This window comes from Hyperolius riggenbachi, chromosome 10 (genome assembly GCF_040937935.1).
Source record: "Hyperolius riggenbachi isolate aHypRig1 chromosome 10, aHypRig1.pri, whole genome shotgun sequence".
Classification (NCBI taxonomy): domain Eukaryota; kingdom Metazoa; phylum Chordata; class Amphibia; order Anura; family Hyperoliidae; genus Hyperolius; species Hyperolius riggenbachi.
The window spans coordinates 247,459,394-247,473,765 of NC_090655.1; the positions used below are offsets into that span (position 1 = coordinate 247,459,394).

Here is a 14,372-nt window from a genome sequence, read left to right on the forward strand (position 1 = left end):
TGTTTACAAATGAGCTTATCTGCCTTGTCAGGTGACAGGGGAGAGATCAAATTACAACTTGTGATTAGACACAGATGAGGGGGAATTAGACACACTAAACTCTCTAAATACATACAGGGTGCATTTCTCCGTTTTCCTTCTGTCCTGTGCAAGAGTTCAGGTCCTCTTTAATGTAAGTAAGCTATAGATGGACAACCATCACACAATCTCTCTGCAGCTTTTCTGGCTCCACTGCTGATCCTCTGCCAGTGAGGGGGCCAATCACACTCGTTATTGCAAATTCCGCATGCAAAGATTTGTGTTTGCAATTATTCGTGGGTGTTTTTTTTTTTTTGTTTTTTTTTTTTAGGGGTTTTTTTTGTAGAAACTTTCTTGCACGTCTTAATATCCCCCCCCCTCGTTTGTGTGCCAGATCACACGGGAACGCATTAAATGGCATTGTAATACCATAGAGGTGCAGCAATGGACATTTTGGAAGAATCGCATACCGCTTGTGTTTTCAGTTGAGAGTGAAACCTAAGGCTCTGTACACACTCCAAATGAAACTCAGCCGAGGTGGCTGGTAAACTTACTGCCTCTGCCAAGAAATCCAGCATGTGTACAGCAGCCCCTGACCCCTCTCAGCTGCTCAGCTAGTGATCCATCCTGGCGGATCACTTCGGATAGCCGAGAGCAGCATTTTTTCCTCCCTTACCCCACCCACCATGTGGAACAAGTATGCAGATCCACTGTGCTGACTGACCACCCCCCCCCCCCCTACAAAATTGCACCCCCAAAATGTAGAAACGCAGAAAACGAATGACTTTCTGCACTGCCTAGTGTGCCTCAGTACTCCCTGCAAAGTGAAACCAATTTTTTTTTTTTTTTTCCTTTGTAGGATTTCCATCCATTGTAATGAAGACTTTTTTTTTCCCATAAAGGTTATCATGCTGTGGCTAATCTTTTAGAGCAGAGACAAACCTGGAGCAAAAATAACACTAAGATAATGAATTGTACGTGTACCACAGCTAAGAAATTAGAACATTAGTAGCAAAGAACAGTCTCATATTCTTTTCCAGTGCGGGATGAGTTAAACTTCAGTTGTTATCTATGCAAAAGAGCTTCTCTGAGCTCTCCGACTCAACTTCGGTTAATTACATTGCTGTTGTCTAAAGCATTTACAGAGCAAAGAAACAGTGAAAGACAACTTGGGATAAGGTTTCACTGCAGGAAAGTTCAAAGGGTCATTATTTCTGCTTTGTTTTTATAGTTAAAAATACAGTGTGTGGTTTGTAAACTGCATATATGACAGTATGATGCAGTGTTATTAAAAAAAAAAAAAAACTATAGAACTGAAAATAAAAATTAGACTTTTTTTTTTTTTTCTTTACTGCTAATGCACCATTAATTATTCATACTACACATACAATTCATTATATCATAAGCTTCTTTTTTTTCACTTCAGGGTTGTTTTAAGTGAAACGCCGGGCCTTGCACTCCCTTAGTTATGGAGTTCCTCCGTGACTTTGTATATCGTGCCTGTTTGTCCGTTTTGCGTTTATCCCCGTTGTTCCCTCCTCATGTTATTGTAAGCCGTGTCCTTTTCCTCTGTATTATTTTGATTTGTTCTGTTGTACAAAGAAATAAAAGACCAGATCTGTGTTCATCTCTCATGCCTGAATGCTGTCATTGCTCCACGGTGCCCTCTGGGGAATATTCCAACCAATCCCTGCAAGGAGGAGGTCTCAGTGCAGGGCTGTGGAGTCGGAGTCTGGGCCATCTTGGGTACCTGGAGTCTGTGATTTCATAAACTGATTAGTTGCAGTCGGAAGATTTTTGTACCGACTCCACAGCCCTGTCTCAATGGTCCTGATTAAAGATGACCAATTAAATACTATTTTCCAGGTTGATGCAAACCTTGTTGCAATTTGTATGTGTTTGCTGCTGATTTGGTTTGGCCTGATCCCAACTTGCATACAAATTAGAGCAAAATTGGCATCAGCTCTGAATATTAGCATAACAAGCATCTCTGGTAGGGATGATCTGAAAATCCAACTTTGTGATCTTCCTGCCACATGAGACGTGGCATAACCATGAGTGGAACAGGAACTGGCACAGAGCTAATCATATCCGGAAACTACTGATTAGTTACCTGAGAGTTGGTTAATCAGTTCAGAGAGCAGGCCAGCTTTCCAAATCTGATCAGTCCTGAGCAAAGTTCCTGCCTACATTGTGTACTTTATTTTACCCTGCTTCTTCTTACATCTGCTGCTATGACTGTCCCCATTGCCATGGCAGAACTGTGCGACTGTGTTGTCCCTGTTGCCATGGCAGAGCTGTGTGACTATGATGTCCCCGTTGCCATGGCAAGACTGGTGACGGTTGTCCCTGTTGCCCTGACAGAGCTGTGTGACTGTATTAGGCTGCCTTCACACTTATCCCTGTGATCTTGTGCCTTGCCTGTCTATGTTTTTCTTTTTTGCTACTCTGTTTTACACGCACACGCACACATTCACACACACATTTTTTGGGGGAGGGGGGGTGTTCATATTCTTCTTTAGTTTCATTGCGTTTTAATTCAATTTTCTCATGCATATGAATGAAGTATAACCTACATGATCACATATCTAACTTCAAAATTGGATGCGATTTTCGTATAACAAATATGATTTTTACACACTACAATAACGCCCATACACTGCACAGCAAAGTAACCTTCTTTTCATGCTCACGTTTTCTCCAACAGATGGACGCAATCTCGGGAAACCCCCAGAGGGACCTCCAATCATATCTCCAAATTGTAACACAGGAAATACCAGCGTCCCATATCGCACTCCAAGAGGAAGGCCTATTAATAACAGACCTAAACTTTGCTACGAGTATCGACCAGACCCTACTAAACCAAAAATACGACCAATATATAACCCCAATTACATACCTCAGCAACCTCCCACTACATCTCCAACCACTGCTCCGGGAGAACAGAAGACCTTTCCATGCCCTCAGTGTGGGAAATGCTTCGCCTTTAAATATCGCCTTAACATCCATCAGAAAATTCACTCTGGCGAGCGTCCTTGGTCATGTTCAGAGTGTGGGAAATGCTTTACATGGAAATCGTATCTTAAAGCACACCAGAGAGTGCACACCGGAGAGAGGCCTTTCTCATGTTCTTATTGCCAGAAGTGCTTCAAGACAAAGGGAGACCTGATCATACACCAGAGGATTCACACCGGTGTGCGCCCCTTTTTGTGTTCAGAGTGTGGGAAGAGTTTCATTATCAAGGCACACCTTCAGAAACACCAGAAGAGTCACACCGGGGAACGCCCTTTCCCCTGTCCCGAGTGTGATAAAGCATTCATTACGAAAACCGACCTTGTCGCACACCAGAGGCGTCACAAGGGGGATCGCCCTTTCTTATGTTCAGAGTGTGGGAAGGATTTCATTGCTAAAACGGACCTTCACATCCACCAGAAAATCCACAAAAACGAGCGACCTTTTGCCTGTTCTGTGTGTGGGAAAAGATTCAATTTCAAAGGGGCCTTTATTGCTCACCAGAGAATTCACATTGGGGAGCGTCCGTTTTTATGTTCAGTGTGTGGGAAGACTTTCATCTCTCGGGTAGAGCTCCACCGACACCAGAAAACCCACACGGTCGAGAGGCCTTTTTCATGTCCAGAGTGTGGAAAAACATTCAGCGAGAAAAGACGTGTGATCATTCACCAGAAGTGCCACAGAGGTGAGCGTCCATTTACCTGCCCAGATTGTGGGAAGTGCTTTACCAAGAAAGAATCCCTCCTTGAGCACCAGAGAGGCCACACGGGTGAGCGTCCATTCACATGTCTAGAGTGTGGGAAATGTTTCACTCGTAAGTGGTCCCTTATCTCGCACCAAAGGAGTCACACAGGAGATCGGCCTTATGCCTGTTCAGAGTGTGGGAAGAGTTATGGCACTAAGGGAAACCTTCTGACCCACCAGCGCAGCCACACCGGAGAACACCCTTATTCCTGTTCAGACTGTGGGAAATGTTTCATTCGGAAAGCTCATCTTGTTGCGCACCAGAGAACCCACACGGGTGAGCGGCCCTTTGCATGTCCAGAGTGTGGGAAATGTTTCACTCAAAAAGCTCATCTGTTTACGCATCAAAAGACACACACCTCCTGAGATGGGTAATGAGTATGGTGGTACTTTACAAACGTAATTGTTCTGCTAGCAGCAATATACTATGATGGAGAGGAGAATTGACTACAAAGTCACTCTGCTATAGGTGGAGCCTGGTGGATGGAGTCATGCGGCGCTGTCTTCTGTTGCATCTTTGGGACTAGGACTGATAATAACTTGAAAGGGTGGTACAAGGGAAATACTGCAGCACTTTCCCAGAGTGATGGCTCTAACGTACCTTTTAAAATATGGGTATGTAATTAAATCAATAGGTCAAAAATAGTAGTAAGTATATATGCTTGTACATGCCATGCATGAAACAAATTGGACCAGTAGTGTAGCAGGTTTCCACCGGCGGTGATGCTACTTCTATATTTATTGGCCTTCTGTATCTGCAAAAGAAAAAAATAAAATTCAGGTGCTGTACAGATTACAGGTCTAGCCTATCATGTTTCACCCAGAGAAAGGGCTTCTTTGGGACACAAGTGTGCAACTGTGAACACACACACACACACACACGCGTAGCCCAGGGATCTCAAACTCGCGGGCCCTCGATACAATATTTTGTGGCCCTCGCCGGCAAATGCTTCCTTATAGTTCGCTTCAGTGCTCCCAAGTAATCCGCTGCATCCCCGCCGCTAAACGAGGGCTGCAGAGCCCCCAAATCGCCCGGGGGGCAATCCGCCGGCATTTCCTGGAAGGGGCAGAGCTTTCAGCCTCAGCTCTGCCCCTCCTGACGTCAATCGCCGCACGGATCGCCGCCTCTCCCTGCCCCACTCTGTGAAGGAAGAGTGAGCGGTGCGGGCAGAGGCGGCGACGCGCCGCTATTGTGAAATTCCTTATGCGGCCCAGCCTCATCCTGACTTTGCCTCCTGCGGCCCCCCAGGTAAATTGAGTTTGAGACCCCTGATGTAGCCTCTATCAGAGCTGTTGGTGGTGGGGCGTTATTTTTATTTATTTACTGTATTTATAAAGCACCAACATATTATGCAGCACTGTACAAGGTCATGTTTTATAGTTAGTTATTAGTTATATGTTCACAGTTGTTTGTATGTGTCCAGGGACCATGCCCTTTGCCCATTCTCTGGGTGCAATATGTTGGGCTCTGGGTGTGATCTGTAATGCACCTGCATATTGTACTGTCCTGTTGGACCAGTGCTTTTTCCCATCTGGCTATACTTGCCGGGAGAATTGTTGGTGTTCAGTTTCTTCCTATGACCTACACACACTTTCCTGGCCAGACACATTAGGCTGAGAATAATTGGGGTGAACCCATGTAGGATAGCACCACCCTCCAGGTGGACACCTCCTACATCACTGGTCCAATCCTTCATGCATGGCATGTATAGACCCATTTACTACCTTTTTATTTTAATGCTAAAAACACTGTTGGAGGCATCCTTAGTGATAGCCTACTATAGATAATTATATAGATGAGAATTGTAATATCTTACCTTCTGAGAAGGACAAACCATTGGTTAATGGAAAAAGTATGTTTTATCGATGCACTATAGACAATGCGTTTTACAGGTCTTCAAAGTAGGCACTTGTATCGGCCTGAAGAAGCAGGCCAAGACCCGCAAAATGCATTGTCTATAGTGCATTAATATACTTATTCCCTTAACCAATGGCTTGTCTTTCTGAAGAGGTAAGATATTACACTTTTCATCTATATAACCATCTATAGTAGTATATCACCAAGGGCACCTCAACCAGTGTTTTTAGTATAGTCCATACCCCAAGGGGTTCTTAGTGATGAGGACTTATTGGAGTCCTCGCCACTAATTTAGGAGAGCGACCGACCAGCATCTGCACCTGGGAAACAAGCAGGGACGGTTATATTCCCACAGGCTCAGACGATGGTTGCAAGTTTTGCAACCCACCCTCGTGAGTATAATACTTATACACATTTTCTTTTACCCCGTTGTCCAGCGATACTGCACCATTGGGCTGCTGGTCTCTCTCATCCCACAGATACTTGGAGGTTACAGGTAACCATCAAGGATCAAAACCCTTTCTGTTGATTTAAAAGGGAATCTGAAGTGAAAATAAACTTGTGATATGATTTGTATGTGTAGTACAGCTAAGAAACAGAACATTAGTAGCGCAGATATGGGTCTCCTATTGTTTTTGGTAAAGGAAGAGTTAATAAACTTCAGTTGTTTTCTATACGAAAGAGCTTCACTGAGCTCTCCGACTAATTTAGTCTGAGAGCAGTGCTATTTTATGGAGCGCTTCTCTCAACCTAGCTCTCACTGTTCCTGGTTTGTGTAAGGTTTTACTGCAGGGGAGTTCAAAGGGTCATTAGCTTTGCTCTGTTTCATAGTTTAAAATACAGAGTGTGGTTTATAAACTGCAAATATTAGAGAATGATACAATGTTATAGAAAAACCGCTAACTGAAATTAAAAAATATAAGATAATAAAAATATGAAACTCTTTCCTTTGCTTCTAATGTTCTATTCCTTATCCGTACTACACAAACAATTCATTATATCATAAGGGTTTTTTTTGTTTTGTTTTTTTTTTTTGCTTCAGTGTCATTTTAATACATACCCAATAAAGGTTATATTTTATACATATGTTAGGGCCATCACTCTGGGCACGGGCTGCGGGACTGATAATAACTAGTCGCTGACTGTCCAGATGGGAAGGATCCGGACTTGTCCTGTAGAGTAGATATGGCCAGTGACGGCTAATAATTCTGTCTTGCATGCAAATTCAATGAAAATTGTATGCGGCATGGCATTTGGCTAATCTAGAGTGATGGGAAGTACATTTGGTTGGTCCTATTCTGAACCGCATGCAATTTGCATTAAATATGCAGTTATTCTTATGCTTGTGATTGGCTGGACTGGATAAGCCAGGCATGGGCAAACTTGGCCCTCCAGCTGTTAAGGAACTACAAGTCCCACAATGCATTTGCCTTTTATGAGTCATGGCTGTGGCTGTAAGACTCCTGCAATGCATTGTGGGACTTGTAGTTCCTTAACAGCTGGAGGGCCAAGTTTGCCCATGCCTGGGATAAGCCCTAGGGACATTGATATATGGAGGCTGAAGAGGCCAATGCTAAAAATCGTCTATATAGCAGTGAAGGTTGACCTACCCTGCCAGGGTCATCTACGCTTATAGCCGAGAATTGCTAAAAGATGGCAATCATGCAATCAAAGCCGAATGTAGCACCTGCAGTGCAGAAAATGTTTTTTCAATGTTTTGTAGCAAATACCAGATGACCTACATTTATTACAGACAACTATGCAAGTGGTGCTCATGACTGAGAATTCACTATATATATATATATATATCTCATTTCCTGACCTACTATAGCTGTACAAAAAAATGTTCAGGTACTGTGCAGTTCAGAACTCAAGCCTAACATGTTTCGCCCAGAGAAAGGGCTTTGTCAGATGACGCAAGCGTGCAACTGTGAATAAACGTACACAAAATAGTGGTGCTCATGACTGAAAATTCACAACTGCTAACTTTTTAGCAATCCTCACTATGATCTGAATTGACCCAAGCGAGGGGAAGCTGACTTTTTCCACTTAGAAGCTTATGTTTTGTGAAAGAATCCAGTCCCAGTTTGCTGATCTCGCAGGTTCCCAGCAGCGGTTCAGCCCTGGTCAGCCTCAATAGATCAGGTCCATTATAACATTGTTAGCCAATGAAAATGATTCAGATTTATGAAAATATAGGCAGCTTGGAAACCGACCAATCAAAAGCAGCTGCTGTGTGTGATTGGTCCATTTTCAAGCATCAACTCATAATGCTAAGGTTGGCCATCTTGGTTAGACATTGCTGGTCAGTAAGACTGATATGTGGCAACATTAGTTAACCACTGGTCCACAAGTATCAGAGGTTTAATTCCCAACTAGGACACTATCTGCATGGAGTTTTTATGTATGATTCCTGCTACACCTGGCAGGTGCACAGGTCTGCCTCAAGCATTGGCCCTGGGCTGCTGTAGGATATTAGATTGTGAGCTCCTCTGGGGACAGCTGTTAAGGAGTGTGCAGTGTACTCTGTAAAGTAAAGCGCTGTGGAATGTCGTCGCTGTACAAAAGCTTATTAATAATAATAATGTGTTTGATGTACTCTGTAAAGTGCTGCAGAACATGTGTAGGCAGCATATAAATGCATTCTAGTAATACTAATAGGCACATAGCATCATCCTGGACGGAGGGAGTCGTACTTTGCGTTCACTTTTTCACAAGATGGGCTTCATTCGGGCGGACATTTGTATATCTCTTTTACCATTGACCCTTAGGCTACTTGCACACCAAGACGCAACGTCTTAAGGTCGCATAACGTGCACCTAATGCAACGCATGGTGGTGCGGGAGAGGATGGTAGAGTGAGCCGCGTTAGGCGGCTCTATCCGTATAAGGTCCCCCAGAGTGGCACTGATTGGCCGGCGGGACCATGAGATGGGGAGCGAGACACTCCGCATCACGTGGTCCCGCCGGCCAATCAGCGGCCGCCAGTGCAGTGAATATTAAGTAGCCATGTGCGCGTCTACTGTAGCAGCATCTCCCCGCCTCCTCTCACCCCCCACTGCGCATGTGCAAACAGTCTAACGCGGCTATAGCCGCTCTAATGCCGTAGCATGCTGCACTTTCGGCAGAACGTGCAGCGTTACATGTAACGCAACGTGGGCTGTGTGAACAGCCCACTTGTGTTACATTGCTGTGCGTTGGGTGAGCGTTACAGGCGCACTAACGTGCGCCTGTAACGTCTTAGTGTGTAAGCAGCCTTAAAGTGGATCCGAGATGAAAAACTAACTATAACAAGTAGCTTGTCTATATATCTTATCTAAAGTTTAGATGGTTTACACAGCAAATCTAGCTGCAAACAGTTTCAAAAGTTTGATTATTTATTCCTGTGATACAATGAGGGCAGCCATGTTCTGTTTGTCACAGGCTGAGGGCTGGAGATGCTATCCGCTTGCCTGTGTGTAAATTCAGTATCCTCTCCTCCTCCCTCCTCCTTTCTGCCTCTGAAATCAATGGCTAGTAACCTCCTCCTCTTGCCCAGACTGAGCTCCCATAAACCCTTGCTACAGTGCCAAGGCACAAAAGGAGCTGTGGGCGAGGCTCGTTTAGTTTATAGGGAATTAGTATTAAAACAAAACAAAGTATTTGGCTTGAGGAATGCCCTATAAACTATATGAAAGGAACACAATTATGCAATGAGTAAAAGTTCATCTCGGATCCACTTTAAGGTAAGTAAGCTATAAAAGGACAACCATAATGCAGGATCTCCCTGTAGCTTGTCTGGCTCCACTGCTGATCCTCTGCCAGTGAGGGGGGCATTCACACTCCTCATTATTGCAAATTCTTACATAGTTACCTAGTCAGTTTGGTTGAAAAAAGACATTTGTGCAACCAGAAAAAAAAAACACACAATCCTGAACCTGCGCATATCCCAGTTGATCCAGGGGAAGGCAAAAAAAAACCTTACAATGCCTGGGCCAATTTGCCTTAAAAGGGAAAAATCCCTCCCCCACTCCAGAGTCAGATAAATCTCTGGATCAACTCTTCTGAGATATGCCTAAAAATTATTGACGTGGTTGCCCTTCAATGCAAGGAAAGCATCCGAACCCTCTTTAAATGCAGATATTGGCCTCAATTCATGAAGATTATGCTGGAGATAAGGCAAGAGAAAACGTATCTTATCTCTTCATTTGTTAAGTTACCTCCTCTGTAGTTATTTTCACACGCAGCTAATTAAAGACAGGCTGTCTTTAACTTTTTAGAATTCTGGAGTTATTTTAAGGATTGAAGAGTTAACTTAAAGACAGAAGAGTTAACTTTAGGTTTGCCTGAGATAAAATGTTTCCTGAATACTACATGCCTCATCACCATGGTAATAGCTCTAGAAACGTTATTAAACACAGGAGATAAGCTTAGTGAATTGAGGCCATAGAGTTTGCCATAACTACTTTCTGAGGTAAGATTTTAACCACTCTCACTGTGAAGGACCCCTTTGTAATCAGATGACATTTTTTTTCCCTCCACGAGGTATGCGATTTTTCCGCGAGCAGAAAAAAAATGTACGAGTTGGTTTCACTTTGCAGAGAGTATTGAGGTTAGAAGCACACTGGGCAGTGCAGAACATTATGTGTTTTCTGCATTTTGCATTTCTACATTTTTGGGTGCGTTTTTTTTTGTATGGGGGTCAGTCAGCACAGTGGATCTGTTTTCTGGAGTATTTAAACAACCAAGAAATGGTGAGAAACCACTTGAGATAAAAAATTTACTGCAGGAAAGTTCAAAGCGTGAATATTTCTGATTTGTTTTATAGTTTAAAATGCAGAGTATGATTTGTCAACTGCTAATATGACAGTATGATGCTATGTTATTAAAAAAAAAGACTATACTGTATCTGAAAATACAAATCTGAGAATATTTTCGTTGCTTCTAATGTTCTACTCCTTATCCATATTACACACACCATTCATTATATCATTTTTTTTTTCGCTTCAAGTTTACTAAAAGTAAAACTCTGGCCTTTTACTTGTTTAGTATAGAGTTGCGCCTCTACTAGGTATATCAGGCCTGTGTGTTTGTTTTTATTCATGTTGTTCCCTCCTCATGTTACTGTAAGCTGTGTCCTCTGTATTATTTTGGTTTGTTCTGTTGTACAAAGAAATAAAAGATCAGATCTGTGTTCGCCTCTCATGCCTGAATGCTGCCATTGCTCCGCTGTGTCCTCTTGGGAATCTTCCCACCAATCCCTGCAAGGAGGAGGTCTCAGTGGTCCTGATTCCAGATGGCCAATGGAATGCTGTTTTCCAGGCTGATGCAAGCCTTGTTGCAATTTGTATGCGGTTGCTGCTGATTTGGTTTGGCCTGATCCCAACCTAAATACAAATTAGAGAAAAATTGATATCTGAATATTAGCATAACCGGGCATCTCTGGTAGGGATGATCTGAAAATCCAACTTTGTGATCTTCCTGCCACATGTGACTTGGTATAACCATGAGTGGAACAGGAACCAGGACAGAGCAAATCACATCCGGGAACTACTAATTATCTGACAACCGTTCAGAGAGCAGGCCAGCTTTCCTAATCTGATCAGTCCTGAGCAAAGTTCCTGCCTACATTGTGTACTTTATCTTACCCTTTTTCTTCTTACATCTGCTGTTTTTATTGTCCCTGTTGCCATGGCAGGACTGTGTGACTGTGTTGTCCCTGTTGCCATGGCAGGACTGTGTGACTGTGTTGTCCCTGTTGCCATGGCAGGACTGTGTGACTGTGTTGTCCCCGCTGCCATGGCAGGACTGTGTGACTGTGTTGTCCCTGTTGCCATGGCAGGACTGTGTTACTGTGTTGTCCCCGCTGCCATGGCAGGGCTGTGTGACAGTGTTGTCCCCGTTGCCATGGCAGAGCTGTGTTACTGTGTTGTCCTCGTTGCCATGGCAGAGCTGTGTGACTGTATTGTCCCCATTATATTTACATTAAGGTCCATGTACAGAAACACCAGCAAGGAGTACATATGTATACAGCGTAATGACCTATAAATGCAAAACAACACTCACATGATAAACTAGAGAGTCCTAATACACAATGTATCCACAAAAATCAGAGGAGGAGGAAAATATGATTGTCCAAATTATGATAGTCCAAATTAAGTAATTTGGACTATCCTATTTTCTTCCTCCTACATGATCACGTATCTAACTTCAAAATTGGATGCAATTTTCATGTAACAAATATGAGTTTTACACATTACAATAATACCCATCTGCTGCACAGCAAAATAACCTTTTCATGCTCCCATTTTCTCCAACAGATGGACGAAAACCCCCAGAGGGACCACCAATCATATCTCCAAATTCTAACACAGGAAATACCAGCGTCCCATATCGCACTCCAAGAGGAAGGCCTATTAACAAGAACAGACCTAAACTTTGCTACGAGTATCGACCAGACCCTACTAAACCAAAAATCCGACCCATATATAACCCCAATTACATTCCCCAGCAACCTCCCACCACATCTCCAACCACCGCCCCGGGAGAACAGAAGACCTTTCCATGCCCTCAGTGTGGGAAATGCTTCGCCTTTAAATACCGTCTAAACAACCATTTGAAAATTCACTCTGGCGAGCGTCCTTGGTCATGTTCAGAGTGTGGGAAATCCTTTATGTGGAAATCATATCTTACTTCACACCAGAGAGTGCACACCGTAGAGAGGCCTTTCTTATGTTCTTATTGCCAGAAGTGCTTCAAGACAAAGGGAGACCTCATCATACACCAGAGGATTCACACCGGTGTACGCCCCTTTTTATGTTCAGAGTGTGGGAAGAGTTTCATTATCAAAGCACACCTTCAGAAACACCAGAGAAGTCACACCGGGGAACGCCCTTTTCCCTGTCCTGAGTGTGATAAAGCATTCATTACAAAAACAGTCCTTGTCGCACACCAGAGGCGTCACAAGGGGGAGCGCCCTTTCTTGTGTTCAGAGTGTGGGAAGGATTTCATTGATAAAAGAGACCTTAACCACCACCAGAAAATCCACAAAAATGAGCGACCTTTTGCCTGTTCTGTGTGTGGGAAAAGATTCAATTTCAAAGGGGCCTTTATTGCCCACCAGAAAATTCACGTTGGCGAGCGTCCGTTTTTATGTTCAGTGTGTGGGAAGACTTTTATCTCTCGGGTAGAGCTCCACCGACACCAGAAAACCCACACGAGCGAGAGACCTTTTTCATGTCCAGAGTGTGGGAAAACATTCAGTGAGAAAAGACGTGTGATCATTCACCAGAAGTGCCACAGAGGCGAGCGTCCATTTACCTGTCCGGATTGTGGGAAGTGCTTTGCCCAGAAAGAATCCCTCCTTGAGCACCAGAGAGGCCACACGGGTGAGCGTCCATTCACATGTCTAAAGTGTGGGAAATGTTTCACCCGTAGGTGGTCCCTTATCTCGCACCAGAGGAGTCACACAGGCGATCGTCCTTTTTCCTGTTCAGAGTGTGGAAAGAGTTACGGCACTAAGGGAAACCTTCTGACCCACCAGCGCAGCCACACCGGAGAACACCCTTATTCCTGTTCAGAGTGTGGGAAATGCTTCATCAGGAAGGCTCATCTTGTTGCGCACCAGAGAACCCACACGGGCGAGCGGCCCTTTTCATGTCCAGAGTGTGGGAAATGTTTCACTCAAAAAGCTCATCTGTTTACGCATCAAAAGACGCACACCTCCTGAGATGGGTAATGTGGATGGGGGCACTTTACAAACGTGTTTGTTCTGCTAGTGGCAATATTCTATTATGGAGACTTGCCTACAAGGTTGCTCTGCTATAGGTGGAGCCTGGTGGGTGGAGTCATCCGCTGGCCTCTCTTGCGTCTTTGGGACTTTAGTGGTGAGGGGATCCTTAGCTTATTTCTGATTACTCCTAGGACGGATAATAAAATGAACAACTTAATCTAAAAGGGCGGTACAAGGGAAATAATTACTGCAGCACGTTCCCAGAGGGATGGCCCTAACATCCCTATGAAATATAACATTTATTGGGTATGAATTCAAATCCTATAGACCACAAATAGTAGTAAATATATATATGCATATTTGCTTATACATGCCATGCATGAAACAAATTTGACTAGTAATGTAGCAGGTGGCCATCAAGGATGGTGCTACTTCTATATGGGTTTACCCTAACATCCTTGGCTACGGTATCTGTGCAAAAAAACAACAAAAAACAAAAACAAAGATGTACATGCTGTACAGATCACAACTCTAGCCTAACCTGTTACACCCAGAGAAAGGGCTTCATCGGAAGACACAAGCGTGCAACTGTGAATAAACGTACACAACCCCCCTCAACTAAAAAAAATTAAATAATGAAGACTGTTACATATGCAGGTAGCCCCTGTAAGAGCTTTCATTCTCTCCGATTCCAACCTCTCTGATGTTAAAGTGGAATTGAATCCTTGCACAGCACACCGTGAAAAGTCTGTACTCCACACATAGTTGCTGAAGAAATTCAGTTCTTTGTGTTTTGTGTTTGCTTACCCAGATCAAAGTGTCTATTTGGTTCTGATCAGCAACTGTGAATAGACTGCAGGAGCTTTACCTAGGCAGCTCCCCCCATACAGTACACATTGAGGCCTAACCTCTTCAGGCTAGGAGCACACTAGCCTGCATTTTTGCCCATATTTAAAGTTTATAGGCCATATAAAAAAAAATGCATACCTTTGCATTTTACAATAATAAAGGGAAACTATTGAAAACCGCA

At 43.6% G+C, this 14,372-nt stretch overlaps 1 protein-coding gene across 1 annotated transcript in view; it reads left to right on the plus strand.

Moving 5' to 3' along the window:
* The window catches only part of LOC137537047 (uncharacterized), a 134,527-nt gene that overhangs the window by 44,525 nt on the left and 75,630 nt on the right, over positions 1-14,372 (plus strand). Inside the window, exons 9-10 of the mRNA XM_068259196.1 lie at positions 2,726-4,051; positions 11,931-13,326. Coding sequence (XP_068115297.1) covers positions 2,726-4,051; positions 11,931-13,326 — 2,722 coding nt within the window. The remainder of the gene's footprint in view (positions 1-2,725; positions 4,052-11,930; positions 13,327-14,372) is intronic.